Raw genomic sequence first — 16,955 nt, forward strand, 5'->3', positions numbered from 1 at the left:
GGCGTAGTAAAAATCTAACCAGTGTCTGTGGTTTTTATTGATATGATAGCAGATTAAATAATAACCACCTAATAATCATATGGATTAATAGTAAATATAATCATCATACTACTGTATGCATGTTCAAGTGCATGTGTAGGGTGAGGGTCAAGATCAAGTATCTGAGCCGGGATCAGTGGTGCACACCTGGAATCCCCAGCACTTGGAGATGCAGAGGCTGGTGGGTCGAGGTGAGTTCAAGGCCAGCCTGGTCCACAAAGTGAGTTCCAGAACAGTCAAGGATACACAGAGAAACCCTGTCTCAAAAAACCCAAAACAACAACAATAACAAAAGCCAAAAAAAATCAAGTATCTTTCTCTATTATTCTTCACTTTCTTTTTTGAAACACAGTAAATGCAGAGCTTACTGATTGATTAGTCTGCCTGGCTAGCAAGCTCCAGCAATCTCTCAGCAGCCTCCAGCCCAGTGCTAGGGTTACAGAGGCACACCACTGTGCCTGACTTCCCTGTGGGTCCAAAGCCAGGCCCCCATGCTTGAGTAGTACGCACGGTACCCACTGAGCAATCTGCCCAGGCCTTCATTAATTCTTTGGCTATGAGTTATTCTAAAGCAGGCTATTTTGTTAGCAGATGCTTGTAGATTTCTATTATTGATTTCAAATTCTACTGTGTTCAAGAACAGGTTCTATATGACTTCAATCTCTTTAAATCTATTGCGTCTTTGTGGTTTGAAATAATACAAGTGATGGTCTAGCTTAATATATGTTCCACTTATACCTAAAAGATGTGGTGGTTTGAGTGAAGATGGTCTCTATGGGCTCATGTGTTTGAGCACTTGATCCCCAGTTAATGAAACTTCCTGGGAAGAATTGCAAGGTGTGGCCTTGTTGAGGGGCTGTGCCACTGGGGATAGGCTCTGAGGTTTCAAAATCCCACTTTTATTTCCACTTAGTTTTCTCTCTGCTTTGTGCTTATGGATCAGATGTAAGCTCTCAGTTACAGTTCCAGCACCATGCCTGCTGCCTGCTGCCTGCTGCCTGCCTTCCTGCTGCCTGCCTCCTGCCTGCCTGCTGCCTGCCTGCCTGCCTGCCTGCTGCCTCCCTGCCTGCCTGCCTTCCTGCTGCCTGCCTGCCTGCCTGCCTGCCTGCCTGCCTGCCTGCCTCCCTGCCTGCCTGCTGCCTGCCGCCTGCCTCCCTGCCTGCCTGCTGCCTGCCTGCCTGCCTCCCTGCCTGCCTGCTGCCTGCCTGCCTGCCTACTGCCTGCTCCATGCTTCCTGCCATAAAGGTTGCAGACCCTAATCTTCCGGAACTATGAACCCCAAACTAAATTTATAAATTGCCTTGGTCATGGTGTTTTGTCGGGCAATAGAAAAATAACTAAAATAAAAAGAATGTATATTTTTCCGCTGTTGGGTTACATAAAGTTCAATGGGGTCATGTTAGTTTATTGTAGTGTTATCTTTGATTCTTAACTACGTTTGTTGTATTGTTTGTCACACCACTAGACCTGAGGAGTGTCCTGGGAAGCTCTGGTGTCTTCTCCAGTACTTTTTCCTGGGAACTCTAGTTGCCTTGGTCTCCCTAGACTTGAGGGCGGAGAGTTTGAGCTATCATTTCTGAACTGTATTCTGGACACTCTATCTTGGAGTGCCTATTGTTTTATTTCTCTGACTATAATAAATCATTATTAAGCACACAGGTGCCCTGGATCACTTTCCTTTCTAGAAAGAAAATGAAGACGGCTTCTGCCAGGGGCTGAAATACGAACAGATTTCTCTGATCCAGCCAGTAACCGGGCTGACCAGGGTTTCTTTTTTCTTTTTTTTTTTTTTTTTTGGTGTTTTTTTTTCATTTTTTCTCCTTTATTAATTTATTCTTGTTACATCTCAATGGTTATCCCATCCCTTGTATCCTCCCATTCTTCCCTCCCTCCATTTTCCCCTTATTCCCCTCCCCTATGACTGTTCCTGAGGGGGATTACCTCCCCCTGTATATGCTCATAGGGTATCAAGTCTCTTCTTGGTAACCTGCTGTCCTTCCTCTGAGTGCCACCAGGTCTCCCCCTCCAGGGGACATGGTCAAAAGTAAGGCACCAGAGTATGTGAGAAAGTAATATCCCACTCTCCACTCTGCTGTGGAGAGTGTTCCGTCCATTGTCTAGATCTGGGTAGGGGTTTAAGGTTTACCGCCTGTATTGTCCTTGGCTGGTGCCTTAGTTTGAGCGGGACCCCTGTGCCCAAATCTGCCTATTATAATGTTCTACTTGTAGGCTTCTAGGACCCTCTGGATCCTTCTACTTTGCCGTTCTCCCATGATTCTCTCATCTAGAGTCTCACTAGAATGTCCTTAGAAGTCCAATGCGCTATCCATTGCGCCACAGAGCCACCTCAGGGTTTCAAATTGTATAAGACATCTTCTGTTCCCCTAACTGTGCAATTAGATAGGATCTGAATGTCTCTTTTTTGTTTGTTTTGTTTTGGTTTTGGTTTTTGGCTTTGGAGACAGGGTTTCTCTATGTAGCTCTGGCTGTCCTGAACTCACTTTGTAGACCAGGCTGGATTTGAACTCAGAGATCCATCTGCCTCTGCCTCCTGAGTGCTGGGATTAAAGGCACATGCAATCATGCCCAGCCTGAACCCCAATTTTTAAATTTCCAGATTGATAAGAACTACAGTAGGAGGGCTGGAGAGACAGCTCAGCAATTAAGAGCACTGGCTGCTTTTCCAGAGGACCTGGGTTCAATTCCCAGCATCCACACTCTGGCTAATAAGCACCTGTAACTTCAGTTCCAGGGAATCAGATGCCCTTTTCTGGCATCTATGGGCACTGCATCAATGTGGTGCATAGATAGTCAGGCAACCCCCCCCCCACACACACATATACACACACATACACAATTTTAATCTTTAAAAAAATATTACAAAACAATTCAGGTAGTTTTCTAGCTGTTTGATTGGTTTTTCAGCTTTTTACTATTTTAAGAGTTATTTTACTTATGTGTATGTGTGTACTTGTGTGTGGATATGTGCACTTGAGTGCAGGTGCCCCAGATGGTCAGAGACATCGGATCCTCCCTCTGGAGCTGGAGTTACAGGCGGTTGTGAGCCGCCGGACGTGGGTGCCAGGAATTGAATTCCGGTCCTTGGGAAGAGCAAAACTCTCAACCATTGAGCCATTGCTCCAGTCCCCTCAGCCTTCAAAAAAGCACTTTCCTCTGCTTGATTTTTTTTTTCTTAAATCCTTTTGTCTGTGCCAGACTTATAGGTCAGTAAACAGCTACAGGGAAGCTGTTTATGGACTACTAGGCTAATTTCTCTGTGCCTCTTTTCTTTCATGATCGTGGTCTCCCTGGCCCAGTCCACACGCCGATGCTTTCTTCTCAGTCCTATCAGCCTGCGCACTATTTCTCTGAGAGTTCTGAGACTCCCAGCAGCTGCTTTCTTGTTTGGGCAAGTGGCTCAAAAAAAGAGTCTTGAGTCATGACTGTGAGTCATTCAGTGAATTTCTCTCCTTTGCTGGGTGTGGGGTGGGGTGGGGTGGGGTGGGTGGGTGTCTTAGCTCTTACCTGCCTTAGTATGTCTTCTATGACTTTGGATGATTTTTTAAAAAAAATATAGCTTTTCTAGATTTTTCTCCATAGGGGCAAAAGTCTACTGCTAGCCTGTGACTGGCAGAAGCAGATGCTTACTGTCTAGAGAGATCTTTAACTTGAATTTTTTGGTGTTGTTATTGAGAAGACCAAACAGTTTAAAGATAACACGTACAGGCTGGTGAGAAGACGGAATGGCCAAGGGCACTTGTTGCTAAGTCTGATGTCCTGAGTTGGATCCCTGGGTCCCTCACAGTAGAAGGAGTTAACCAAGTCTCTCAAGCTGTCCTTTGTGACAGCTATATGAGCACATACAAAGAAAGAAATGTAATTTAAAAATTAAGATAACATTTACCTTAGGAAAACAATATGATTAATCTTAGGATTAACTACAACATCAATTAAGATACATAAAAGAATCTTTAAGTTATAAAAGACACACCTATATCTACTCATTTTATTATCTTTATCAAATGCACACTTGAAAACAAAAGGTCTATATACAATACATGTTAACATAAAAGCTAATGTTTATTTGCAGCACATATATGCGCAAACTAACTTTAAACAGCTCTCCTTGGAAATTAGTTGCAATCATTTTTATTCTGTTTCTTTTATTTTAATGTTCAACCTGGGACACGAAACTTACTCTGAAGCTGGTAAGCCAAGACTGCAGCCTGGGAAAGGCTTGGTTGGTTAACATTTGCATTTGAAGTGCAGACCTCCCGCTGGAGTTCCACCATGAAAGGGTTAGGACCACAAACTGCCATCAGCTGTCTGCTAGCTCCCAGGCCCATGTTCACACGGCCACCTTCGCTTGCCTGTGCTCACCAGCGTACCTCAATGCTCCCCTGTTGTCTAATCCATCTCTGCAGCGGTGGGGAGCCCCACTTTTCCCTGGCCCGATAAGACTAAGTTTCAAAGTCCAACAGGAGCAAAACTAAAAACAAAAGCCAAATACTATTGAAAAGCTCGTGCCTAACTCCAGGGTTCACAAAAAAAAGCACTTGTTTGAAAGTGTTCCCATCTGTTGCTTGGCGCTGAGCCTGAAGCTCCAAGACCCCTCCTACCTTCTGCAATTATCCTCACGTCAAATAACGAGTTACAGTTGATTGACTATATATATATACTTATGATGCTCCCTCTCCCTGAGTTCTTAGCACGGAGGAAGACCGAGACAGCAATGGAAAGACCTTTCTCAATGAAACCCTTAAAGAAAGGGCACCACAAACACAGTGGCTACAGCTCTGTGAGAGAGCAGAGAAGCCTGCTGTTGGAAGACCCTCCCACCCAGCACACTGTTCCTCACGCTCTCAGCCCAGAAGAAGGTCACGTCACGTATAATTCTACTCCACAGCACGGAATAAATGAGCAAGGGGGAATTATAAGCACGCTGGCCTCCCAAAAGCAAGAGAGATACAAAGCAACCAAGATCCTGCGGAGTCCCTACCCGCTGAGCTGGTATAATGCCTGCTTGGCAGACAGGCTCTCTGTAGGCACACAGGCCTTCCTGCAGGAAGGTAGGGGGAACAAGACAGAAGGAGGGAGGGGGTCGCCTCATTCATGATGAGAATTACAATTGTGTGTGCTCCCTTGAGCCCAGAAATGCCAGTCTGGGAAATCTCTCCAACAGCAATAGAAATCAAAGTGTATGGGGTATTAGTGACAAAGCTAAGTGGTAGTGCACTGCACAGCATGCATAAGGCCCTAGGTTCAACCTGTAGCCCTGCTGAAAAATAAATAAATAAGCAAAAATAAACCCCTTAGGCTGCATGGGTCAACATAGAAAGAATGCTGATTGCAGCATGGTTTGTTGTGTAAAAAAGAAATTGGAGATAAACAAACAGCTATCAATGAAGAAGTTATGAAAATTTTCTACTTATATTACATTGTATTATTTATATGTGTTAATCTAGAATAATGTACATAATATGGTAAGTAAAATGAAACAGCATAGTAACTGGTATGTTACAGTTCTATTTACATATAAAATAAGAAATAATTCCACACTGGTTTGGGATGAACAAGAGTGAAAGCATTCACACTGAACCTCTGACACAATCCCCAAAATGAGGAGACACAGAAAGTTTAGGCTCAGAAACTTTTTCTCAAATATCACTTATGGCCATCTTTTTCTCCTCCTCCTCCTCTTTCTTCTTCTCCTTATTCTTTTCTTTTTTTTTAAATAATTTTTAAATTTTTAAAAAAGATTTATTTATTTAATGTAATGAGTACTCTATCTACATATACACCTGCAGGCCAGAGGAGGGCAGCAGATCATATTATAGGTGGTTGTGAGCCACCATGTGGTTGCTGGGAACTGAACTCAGGACCTTTGGAAAAGTAGCTAGTGCTCTTAACCACTAAGCCATCTCTCCAGCGCAGCGCCTGCCCCCTATTCTTTTCAAAACAGGGTTTCTCTGCGTAACAGAGCCTTAATTATTCTGGACTCACTCTGTAGACCAGGCTGGCCTCGAACTCAGAGATCCTCCTGTGTCTGCCTCCCGAGTGCTGGGATTAAAGGCGTGCACCACCACTGTCCAGCTCATATACCACTTTCTTACTGGACTTATTGTAGTATGAGTATTAATTTTGTAATTTAACAATTCAACATTAAAAAAAAAAAGATAGTTGGGTGTGGTAGCAGACACCTGTAATCCCAGCCCTCTGGGAAGCAGAGGCAGGCAAATCTCTGTGAGTTCGAGGCCCCCTGGTCTACAAAGTGGATCCATACAGCCAAGGCTACACAAAGAAACCCTGTCTTGAACACCGCCCCCCATAATAATAACAGCAATAATAAAGGTAAATAAATTAAAATTTAAAAATAAATAAAAATTTAACATGATTAAAGATGTTACAGGATCTGAAATTTTATAATTGCAAGTAAGGCCAGTTCTGAGAGCTCAGTGGGGCATGCGGCTTTCTGGCGTGTGCTTTTAATTGATCCTAGTGGACAAAGGCAGAAAAGAACTTCTAGAAGGAGGACTCGCCTTGTGTCACGCAACAGAAGCCAATTAAAGCACAGAATCGGCAGTGCTACTGGACCAGCCGAGCGCTTGTGAAATGATGATCAATCTACTTCTCAGGAGCCTCAGCTGCGGAGCCTCCCGGGAGGCTGCCAGAGCACATGTGCAGGCAGCAAAGGCGTGGATGAGAATAGCCCCAGCTTTTGTTTGTGAAAATTCCACCACTCTAGCTGCAGACGGCCTTTGCTGGCACTGCTTGCTTCCTCCAGAGAGGAGACACACAGAGCTGGCATGGCCTCTGCAGGACCTCACATGAGCTGTGGAGAGACGTGTTTGCCCTGGCTCGAAGTGGTCTGTGACTGGTTTTTTTGTGGAAGATGGTTTGAGTAGCACCAGGTGATCTTCTTCTCCTTCTCCTCCTCCTCCTTTTTGGAGACAGGGTCTCACTATGTAACCATGGAGTGCCTGAGCTCATTAGTAATCCAGGCTGGCCTCAAACTCATAGAGACTGGCCTGCCTCTCTAGTGCCCAGCCTCCAAGAAAAGTTTTGTTGATCTGGAATTTTACTAGACTACTTTCAAGTCCTTAGCATGCCTCCAGCCCAAGCCACACGTTCATGCCCTCAGCATATTTTAGGTAAGATGTCTACCTTTGCTTTTTCTCAAGGTCTTCAGGGATCCATGATGGAGTGCTGGCAGTCCCCATGGACCACCGGATGTTCCAGCAGAGGCAGGTGGTGATGGGAGGCCCGGTGCACACTTGGTCAGATGTTCCCATTGTCACTCTAGAGCCCTGCCATCCATCACAGCGAGAGAGGAATTCCCACCAGCCAGAATGGAAATTTCTGTATGAGACCTTCCCATGGCATCTGTGGTCCTCACTCCAAGAAATGCTCTTTCCCATTCCAGTGCTTCTGGCTAATCTGCATACAGCCAGCATCCTGTATCTTCAGTTTGTGCATCTGTGGATTCTACTGAGCATACACTGAAAATACTGGAGAAAGGAAATTGGATCTGTGCATAGTCTTTCCTTCCTTCTTCCTTTCTTTCTTTCTTCTTCTTCTTCTTCTCCTTCTTCTGTTCTTCCTCCTCCTTCTTTATTCTTCTTTGAGACAAGGTTTCTCTGTGTAACAGAGCCTTGGCTATTCTGGACTCACTCTGTAGACCAGGCTGGCCTCAAACTCACAGAGATCTGCTTGTCTCTGCCTCAGGCAGAGGGGCTGTCTTTGCAGTCCCCTGTCTGGTGGTCTGCGAAGATAGTTTGGCAGCCCTGTTGCTTAGTCTTTTGTTGCTTACTGTCTTTCGGTTTTATTGCTGTGAAGAGACGCCATGACCATGGCAACTCTTATAAAGGAAAGGCATTTAATTGGGGCTTGGCTTACAGTTCAGCGGTTTAGTTCATTATCATGGTCATGGTGGGAACATGGTGGCACACAGACAGATGCGGTGCTGAAGGAGGAGCTGAGAGGTCTACACCCAGGTCGGCAGGCAGCAGGAGGAGACACACACGGAGCCTGGCTTGAGCACCTGAGACCTCAAAGCCCATCCACAGTGACACACTTCCTCTAACAAGGCCACACCTCCTAATAGTGCCACTCCCTGTGAGCCTATGGGGGCCATTTCCTTTCCAACTACCACACTTACTAACCCCTCAGCTGAAGTCAGCTGGCGCAGCTTTGGGTCCGGGGATGAAGGTACTTAGACCTTAGTTGCCCCCACTGAAGTAAAGGAGTATGACAGGGAATAGAGAGCAGCCTCTTAATTCTGTTTGATTTGGAGCATTTGAGTTTTGTGAGCAGCAATAAGGTGGGTAGTGAGACCTGTTTCTGGTCATGTCTGGGAATATAGAGTCTAACCTCCTGTTGTCACACACCCCCAGCCCCACCCCTTGGATTAGATTGTACTGGGCCTCTAGACTGCACAGGACAAGGTAGGGTAGTCTGGACGTACTTCCTACAACCACATCTCAAGGTTTTGTCTATGTTGGGTGCACATCCCAGGAATGGCTCAAAATCTGACCCAATCTTTGGTCAAAAGTTACGTGGCAAACAGACTAAAGTCCCACCAATGTCCTGGCCTGCTTCCCTCCCTCCCTCTATCTATCTATCTTCTATCTATCTATCTATCTATCTATCTATCTATCTATCTATCTATCACTTATCTATCTATCTATCACTTATCTATCTATCTATCTATCTATCTATCTATCTATCTATCTATCTATCTATCTCGGACAGATACTCAGTGCAATCTGGCTGTCCTGAAACTCTTTATGTAGCTCAGGCTGGCCTTGAACTCACAGAGATCCTCCGATCTTTGCTTGTTGGGTGCTGGAATTAAAGCTATGTGCCACCCACCAGCTTTATCTCTTACCACTACCTGGCCACTCCTCCCTTCGCCGTCTTTGTACCTTAATGAAAGCACACTGGCACTTTGGTCCTGGTTATAATACTCTACCCCAAAACCACCCCTCCCCTTTGACTTATTTCTACTATGGAAATTTTGCAGAGACTCCCCGTGACCATAGACTGTCATGGCAGGAAGTAACAATTTAATTGTGGCACTGGGCATAGCTAGCTTGTGTAGGCTCTATCCATGACAGAATAGGAGGAACTAAGCCTTTTACAAGACGGATCCCTTTATTCTTCCACCGGAAATATAAGCATCCTACTTTAATTAATCCTTCTTCATTCTAGCAAGTTCTCTTCACTGCTCTACCCCCCCCCCCCATCACATCTGGGAGTGTTCCACACTAGCAAGCCCTTCTCTTCTTAAGCCATTTTAGCAGCACATGCTTGGTGTGGACACTCCGAAAGCTCCTATTTTCCTGTGTGCTCACTACCTCCATTCCCAGAAAGCAGTATGCTCTACGGCTGGCCTTGGTAACACCAGGCTGTCTGAGGCTGTATCATCTGTCTGTGTATCTCATGCTTATGACCAACAGCTCAGAAAAAACGCCTTGAGAAGTCTAGATGGAAACCAATGCCCCGTGGAAACGCATAAATATTTTATCAGGCTCTGAACAAGACTCTTCCTCATGAATGTTTTAACACCTCGGTAGCATAATGTTCAGTGGCTGATCAGAGTCCATTTTAATTGGGACTGGGAAGCTGAGAGGGGGAAGGGATATAACAGTGAGGGTCGGAGGCATTCTATGCTGCCCCCTTCGAAGTCCTACAACGCATTTAAGAAACGCTTGAGGGCTCCACTGATTTGCACAGGTGTTCATTTTCCAAGTGCTAATCCCCACCACCAATAATATAATACAAGTCAGCTCCAAGCTGTAATGTCTACAAATGGACATACGCTGCCTGTCACTGAGCTCCTGGGTCACTTTGCCATACCTCTCTCTGCATGTGGACACAGGAAGATTTTCTATTTCAAGAGAAATACTTAGGAGGCAGACCCTACAAGCATATTCAAAGCTGCTTGATTCAATATAGCCCCAAGCCGGAAGCAGCCCGAGTGTCCCTCCATAAGGGTATGAATAAACATCCAGTAATATTCATACAGTGGCTACCTCCTTGAAGTAAGAAGAAATGACCTATTGATACACTCAACAGCAACTATGAATCTCACAGATGTAACACCTCAGCAAGAAGCCAGGCAAAGAGAGTATACGCTATGTAAATGCAGTTATAGGACCTTGCAGGAGCCGTTAACATCCAAGTAAGAGGAGTCACCTGCTTCCAGATGGTGGCAGTGGTTTGCATGAGGCATCAGGAAGATTTTGAAGGAGTGAATTTTTGTGTATTTCGCTTGGAGTGTGTGATCAAAACTGACCCCCCCACTTCCAGCAGCTGCAGCTTAGAAGTACTGTGAAGATAAGAGCTCACTGGTCTCCAGATCATCTTTCACCTATAAAATATTGATTGCCTGAGTGGGACTTTTAGTACTTTACCAATGGTTTCACAAGCCTGGTGGGAGAGAGATAAGGTTGAGTCCATGTCATTAGTTACCTAATCAATTCAATAACATCTGTTAATTGCTTATCAATTGCCAACTAGGAACATAACTATGAATAAAACAACAGCAAAAAAAATTCTTACCCTTATGGGGTTTCCAGTAGAGGATATGTGCACTTGACAGAGACAGGACATCAAAAAGGGACAAATGCCAGGGACACTCTCACTAAGGTCACGAGGACCAGAGGGAGGTGTTCTCAGGCAGATGGAAAACCACGGAGGGCAGTGGGCAACAGATGTGACCTAGTGAGGCCAAGCACACCCCTTCACACAGGGCTGTGGTCCCCTATGATGGAGAACAGGATGCTACTTAAGTGTGAGGGGATGTTATTGGACATTTTTTACAATGGGGAGTGACAAACCCAACTGATGTCTTCAGAATAAGACATTTGTAATCTCTGCATTGGAGGCTGAGGCAGAAAGATTGAGAATTGGAGGGCCAGCCTGGGCTACACATCACGACCCTGTTGTAATGAATGAATGAATGAATGAATGAATGAGTAAGAGAAAAGCATCAGTCTTCTTCCCATCTCTTTACTGAATGCTTGATGTACTACCTTAAATTTGGAGGGAGGAAGAGAGGGAGGGAGGAAGGAAGGGAGGGAGAGAGGGAGGGAGTGTGGGGGAGAGAGAGAAAGAGAAATCAAGAGATTTGTTGTCTGTTATGGAAGATTTAGAAGAACAATATTCATATAATTTATATTCCCTCCAAAATATCTTTCCCATATTTATTTCTTATTAATCTACTACAAATAGATTAACAAAATCTATTATTATTAGATAAAATCTAATCTATTATTAATCTATTTTTAAATTTAACCTCAGTCCAGGTCTAGATCCCAAACTCTTCTTTTTTCTCTTTACATTTTAAGATCATTAAAAAGGCAGGAAAGATGGGTGAGTGGTTAAGAGCACTGGCTGCTCTTCCTGATGGACAGTGTTCCCAACACCCACATGGTAGCTCACCACCCCCTAAACTCCAGTCCCCGGGGGAATCTGATGCCCTCTCCTGTTCTCCACGGGCACTGCAGGCACAAGGTGCACAGATATATGAGCAGGCAAAACTACTCATATGCATAAAATGAAATAAACATTTTAAAATAAGATAATTAAAAGTTCATAAAATAAAGGGAGGTAACTTCTTGGCATATTTAAAATTCCTTATAATAAAATGTTGGCATAAAAAAGTGAGGGATTTGCATTCTTTATCAGCATCTTTTAGCAAATTCATTAGAAACTAAACATCAGTAAGTTCTCAGTCCTGTTGGTAAAATAAGGGCTCTGTTCAGCTCTCAAATCCAGTTTCTCTGCCTTACCCATCCTGCTCTTTATTGCTGCTGTGGCCCTGGCAATTCTTTCCCTCTCATCTCTGTCCTAAGTTACTCTCTGAAAACGTTCAAGACAAGAAACAAAACATGAATTCGGCCTAGGGAGAGGGTTCAGTGAATAAACTGCTTGCTGCGCAAGTGTTTGACCCCAGGACACACAGAAGGCCAAGATGCTATGCATTCAGCTCTGTGACCCCAGCAGAGACAGGAGAATCCTTAGATTCAGGCCAACTAGCCTGGTGCTCACAGCAAACAAATAAGAGGTACCTTGTCTCAAACAAGATGGAAGCAAGACCCCCACACCAGAGGCATCCCCTGACTGCATGTGCCCACACACACACACACACACACACACACACACACACACACACACACACACGGATTTTTTAAAAAGGTAAATCTGAGGAGAAGGGGCACTTCTCAGAGGCCTCATTTTTCTCCGACACAACTTTCAAATACCTTTATGGACAACTAGCAAAGCAGTGGAATACACTCCTTACTGAGAAGCAATGCGGTCTGTGCGTAGGCCTGGCACAGTGCGGCACACACCTTTAATCCCAGCACTCGGGAAGCAGAGGCAGGAGGATCTCTGTAAATTCGAGGTTAGCCTGGTCTTACAGAGCAAGTTCCAGGACAGCCAAAGAGACCTTGTCTCGAAAACACCAAAAACCAAAACAAAAAACAAGCCAGTGTGTCCAGGGTGCCTTCTTTCTAAGTAAGCCCATTTCTTTGACCATATTCGTCTACTGTGTAAGCTGTAAGGTCCTTCCTGCCAGTTGCCCTCCTTGTCTCTGCTGGGGGACGACAACAGGGGCTTCTGTATCCCAAGCTACCACAACCCTGCCTCTGAGCAGGCCACCTCTAGACTCCTAGGGAACAGAAAGACCGTAAAGCTGGAGGTGAGAGAAACAAAGGGAATATGCCAGATACAGTGGTGGCCCTGCGGGGCAAATCAGACAGACAAAATAGGGACCAGGAAGCTTCCTCCACTCTTTCTGAGAGAGCTTTTTAATTCAAACCAAGCCTGCCAAAGCACTTTGTATCCACCCCAGCCTCAAGTGTCTTAAGCCCCCAGACAAGTGGTTCCTCCCTCGAGTATCTGTTTTCACCCATTTGCTCCTCCTGCAGTGGTTTTAAAAACAAAAAACGGTCTACAAACTTGGAAGCCTGGCTGGTATTCCAACTGTTGGGAGGATTCAGCTATTGTCAGAGGAAAAGTGTTTTTACTTTGGGGGAGGGGGACCTTGTGCCCAATTAAAACACCAACCAATATGGTGGTTTTAAACTCCCACCTGAAAACCTTTTTTTCCCCCTCACCTAAGTATCCACACACTTAGCATTACACCCTGCATCTTGTTTAAAGAATACACTGGAAAAGTCAATTTATCACAGGTCAGGACATAATTTACCTATTATTGCCCATACATGCAGCCAGAAAAACCAACAACTGGGTAAGAGAAGCCACACCACCCTCACCTGCAGATTTTAATCTTGAAACGTTAACAGCAGGAAAGCAGTAAGGAAGTAGCACGTGATGCCTAGCTTTCTATGTGGAAGCCTCTAGAACAAGCTTGGAAATTTCTGCTGGCCAGATCCAAGGATGCTCGGGAGCCTGGGGGCACTCCTCTGGTGCCTGTGCCCAGGAACAAAGCCTTCACACAGACCAAACGTAGTGTAGTAAAACTTTCTTCTCAGACTTCAGAGAGGAGATGGGAGAACATCAGCTCACCACCCCGCCCTTGGAGTGAGCTTGCACCTACAGGGTAGATTTGGGGTCACGCTTGGGAATCACCAGACTGTGAGAAATAGTTCTGAGACTATCTCTTTTTTCAGTAGTTTGTTGCTTATTCCACAAAACAGAGAAGTCGCACTCTGCTCACATCCAGTTACAGCACTCGCCCCTGTCTTTCTTGCCTCCCAAATTGCCGTCGCCATCCCTGAATTGTGGCCGCGCGTTCTCCCCTACTTTTTGGGATTTCTTAAATTATTCCAGAACACCCTCCTCAGGTTTTGAATAGGAGACGGGGCTCCTGCCTTCTCCAGTTCTTAACTGTAGAACCGGGTGCCCCGTGTGATGTGGACACGCGGTCCACAGGGAGCTCCTACAAAATCTTGGGAGTGGGGTCCTCACCGGCGCACTGTGCTCACCTCGCGGGGTCCCCGGCGGCTGAGAAGCGCCGAGCCCGCGGCTGTGGCTGGGACGCGCGTGGTCTCCAGGTCTCTGGTGGGCTCTCCGTGCTGGAAGGCTGCGAGAGGGACGCGGATCTCGCCCATCGCCGCACAGACAGCAGGAGCGGCCGCTGTGCGGTGTGCGAGGTGCCCTGCGGGTTGCCTCCTCCCCTGCCTGCCCGTCGTCCCTCCTCTGGCGCCACCCGGCGCCTGGACCCGACCCTGCGCTCGGTTGCAGGCAGCTCCACTCCCATGTCTCTTATTCCCGCATCGTCCACTCTTCAGAGGACGTCCACTCTCTTCAGTGGTTCGAGAGTCCTCTGGGCAGCTCCTCGAGGTTGCGCTCAAAGGGCGGCTCGCCGCGCCCGCCTGGGGAACCCTGCGGGCCGGAGGATGCTCGGACCTCTCTGGAGCAGGTCTCTCAGGCTCAGATCCCAAATTTGGGGTCCTGTTTTTTCAGATAGAGCTATCCGTTAATTTTTCCTTGGCTTTTGCGTTTCCCCTTCCCTTTTCTATTTTTTCCTTTCTCTTTTTTCCCCCTCCTCTCTTCCTTTTCCCATCCCTCATTTTTATTCCTGTCCTTTTAAGTTTTTATATTTTGGAATCATAAAGACAAGAATGTTGCTTATAATAGCGAGTGTGAGGACTCACTTAAAGAAAAGCCGGTGGGGAGCGAGCGTGAGCTGGACCCTGGGAATCTGCTCTGAATTTCATATCTTCATTTATTTTGTTCTAAAACCACAGACGTTAAGTGTCCATATACAGGACGTAGTGATGTTGATGAGTGAAGGACTCACTCGCCAAGGAGCCACATCCCAGGCCCAAAAACATCTATTTTCTTTTCTTTTTTTCCCCACAACAGGGGTTTTTCTGTGTAAGAGCCTTGGTTGTCCTGGAATTCGCTTTATAGACCAGGCTGGCCTCGAACTCACAGATTTCTGCTTGCCTCTGCTTCTGGAGTGCTGGGATTAAAGGCGTGGGTGACCATGCCTGGCTTCAAATGCAACATCTTTACTACATACTTTAGGGTCAGGAGAGAAGGGGGAACCCAGTAAAGCTGCAGGGTTCAGAGCCCATGGTAGGAAAGAGTGTTGGGTTTAAAGAAAAAATGTTTTCAAGACAGGGTCTCTCTGTGTAGCCTTGGCTGTCCTGCACTCGCTTTGTAGACCAGGCCGGCCTCGAACTCACAGCCATCCGCCTGCCTCTACCTCCCGACTGCTGGAATTAAAGGCTTGCACCACCACCACCTGCGCTTAATTTTTATGCCCCATGCTCCCCCGCCGCCCCCCATGTCACTCAAAGGCTTCTTTTCACAGGGACATACTTTACTGAGAGGAGGTATGAGGGGAAAAAAAAAACAAACAAAGCAAACCTTTTATTCAAGACAATGAGCAAAATATGCGTTTCCCTTCTGCACAGTTAGACGTTGTCCTCGAGGGGCTGGGGAAGTGTCTTTGATTCTCCATCTTTGGGGTTACTCAGTTTAAAAGGCTGGCTGGGCCAGGGGCACCGGAGCAATGCCTCAGGTGGTTAAGTGCTTTCCTGTGAGCACTAGTTCCCCGATATATACAGAAGCCGATGCCTGTAATCTCCAGGCTGGAGAAGAGGCAGATTTCTAGGGTTTGCAGGACAGACAATCTAAACATGTAAGCCTCAGGTTCAGTGGGAGTGTCTGTCTCAAAACGAGGGTGGAGAACAATTGAGAAAGACAAGCGAGCTCAACTGCTGCCCTCCACGTGGAGGAATGTGCGCATGCGCGTACACACGTTTCCGGTCCCACCTTTCTCTGCCACTGTCACTTCAGACGCCAAAGCTGGATCCTGAGTCTGTGGCTCCACAGTAGGGACTTCCTCTGTGTTCTGTGGGGCCTTTTATCTTACCTGAGATTTCTTCAGAAACAGTAGCCAGTTACTCTTACCGCCCTTCTATATTGGACTCCTTCTTCCAGCTTGCTCCGCCCCTTCCCCCTCCGCCCCCGCTGCCCTTTTCCCTTTAAGCTACCCCCTCAGTTATTGGACCCCAATTTTCATCTCCCACCTGGATCTACCATATTTTACCTCAGAAGTGTTTCTGGAGACTCTCCTCCTCTGCATTCCCACGCTGCTGCCCTTGTTAAGTTTTAATTACCCTGGACTGAATCATTTTAATAGTTTCCTAACAGGTTTTCTTGCCTCGCCGTCAACACAGACTTAAGAATACCACTTTCGTGATGAAACAAGCAAACCATCCGTGTAACCTTGCAGTAACCTTCCTATATAGTTTTTTTTTTAATGTTTTGGGTTTGGTTTGTTTGTTTATTTTTTGAGACACGATGTCTCTGTGTAGCCCTGGCTGTCCTGGACTCACTTTGTAAACCAGGCTGGCCTCAAACTCACAGAGATCTGCCTGTCTCTGCCTCCCGAGTGCTGGGAACACTTTCTAAGCTTTTTTTTTTTTTTTTTTTTTTTTTTACAGTTGGGGGGCGAGCTGGCTTTCCAGCCCTCTGTCCACTCAGCACCGGTGCTGTAATTCTATCTGCGGGATCAACTGCGGGGCTCTGAGTACACCCAGGGCTGCTAGTTTTGTTCCTTCTCTTTGCTCAGCCACAACTTCACCTGTCGAGTCCCCGCCTCCCTCCCCATGACCCTTCAGTGTCTGAAGCAGATGCTTTGTCCGTCAACATCTTTCTCCCAGATCTTATCCTTGAGATCTGTGAGATGAGTTCATGTCTCCCTCCTGGCACCCTGTGCCTGTTACAGCCCTATATTGGGTTGTATGGCACGACCTGCTGTATCTTCCTGTCACTCTAGTAACTACTAGAACGTGCAAGGCAAACGATCCTGTCTCGTTGTCATTCCCCCAAAGCAGTGGCCACACAGGATTTTTTTTTAATTTTAAAAATTAAATTTCATTATATATATATAATACACATATATACAACTATATATAATATCACATATA

General features: G+C 46.0%; 1 protein-coding gene across 2 annotated transcripts in view; it reads right to left on the bottom strand.

The window, feature by feature from the left end:
• Positions 1-14,175, bottom strand: part of GPR156 (G protein-coupled receptor 156) — an 88,524-nt gene extending 74,349 nt beyond the window's left edge. Inside the window, exon 1 of one of the 2 annotated variants that reach the window (XM_084802615.1) lies at positions 13,995-14,175. In XM_084802615.1, the coding sequence (XP_084658741.1) occupies positions 13,995-14,120 (126 nt within the window). In that variant the 5' untranslated portion in view covers positions 14,121-14,175. The remainder of the gene's footprint in view (positions 1-13,994) is intronic. The other variant, XM_084802616.1, reaches the window with a different exon arrangement.
• Positions 14,176-16,955: the final 2,780 nt, after the last annotated feature.

This window comes from Acomys minous (genome assembly GCF_964271855.1).
Source record: "Acomys minous genome assembly, chromosome: 11".
Lineage (NCBI taxonomy): Eukaryota > Metazoa > Chordata > Mammalia > Rodentia > Muridae > Acomys > Acomys minous.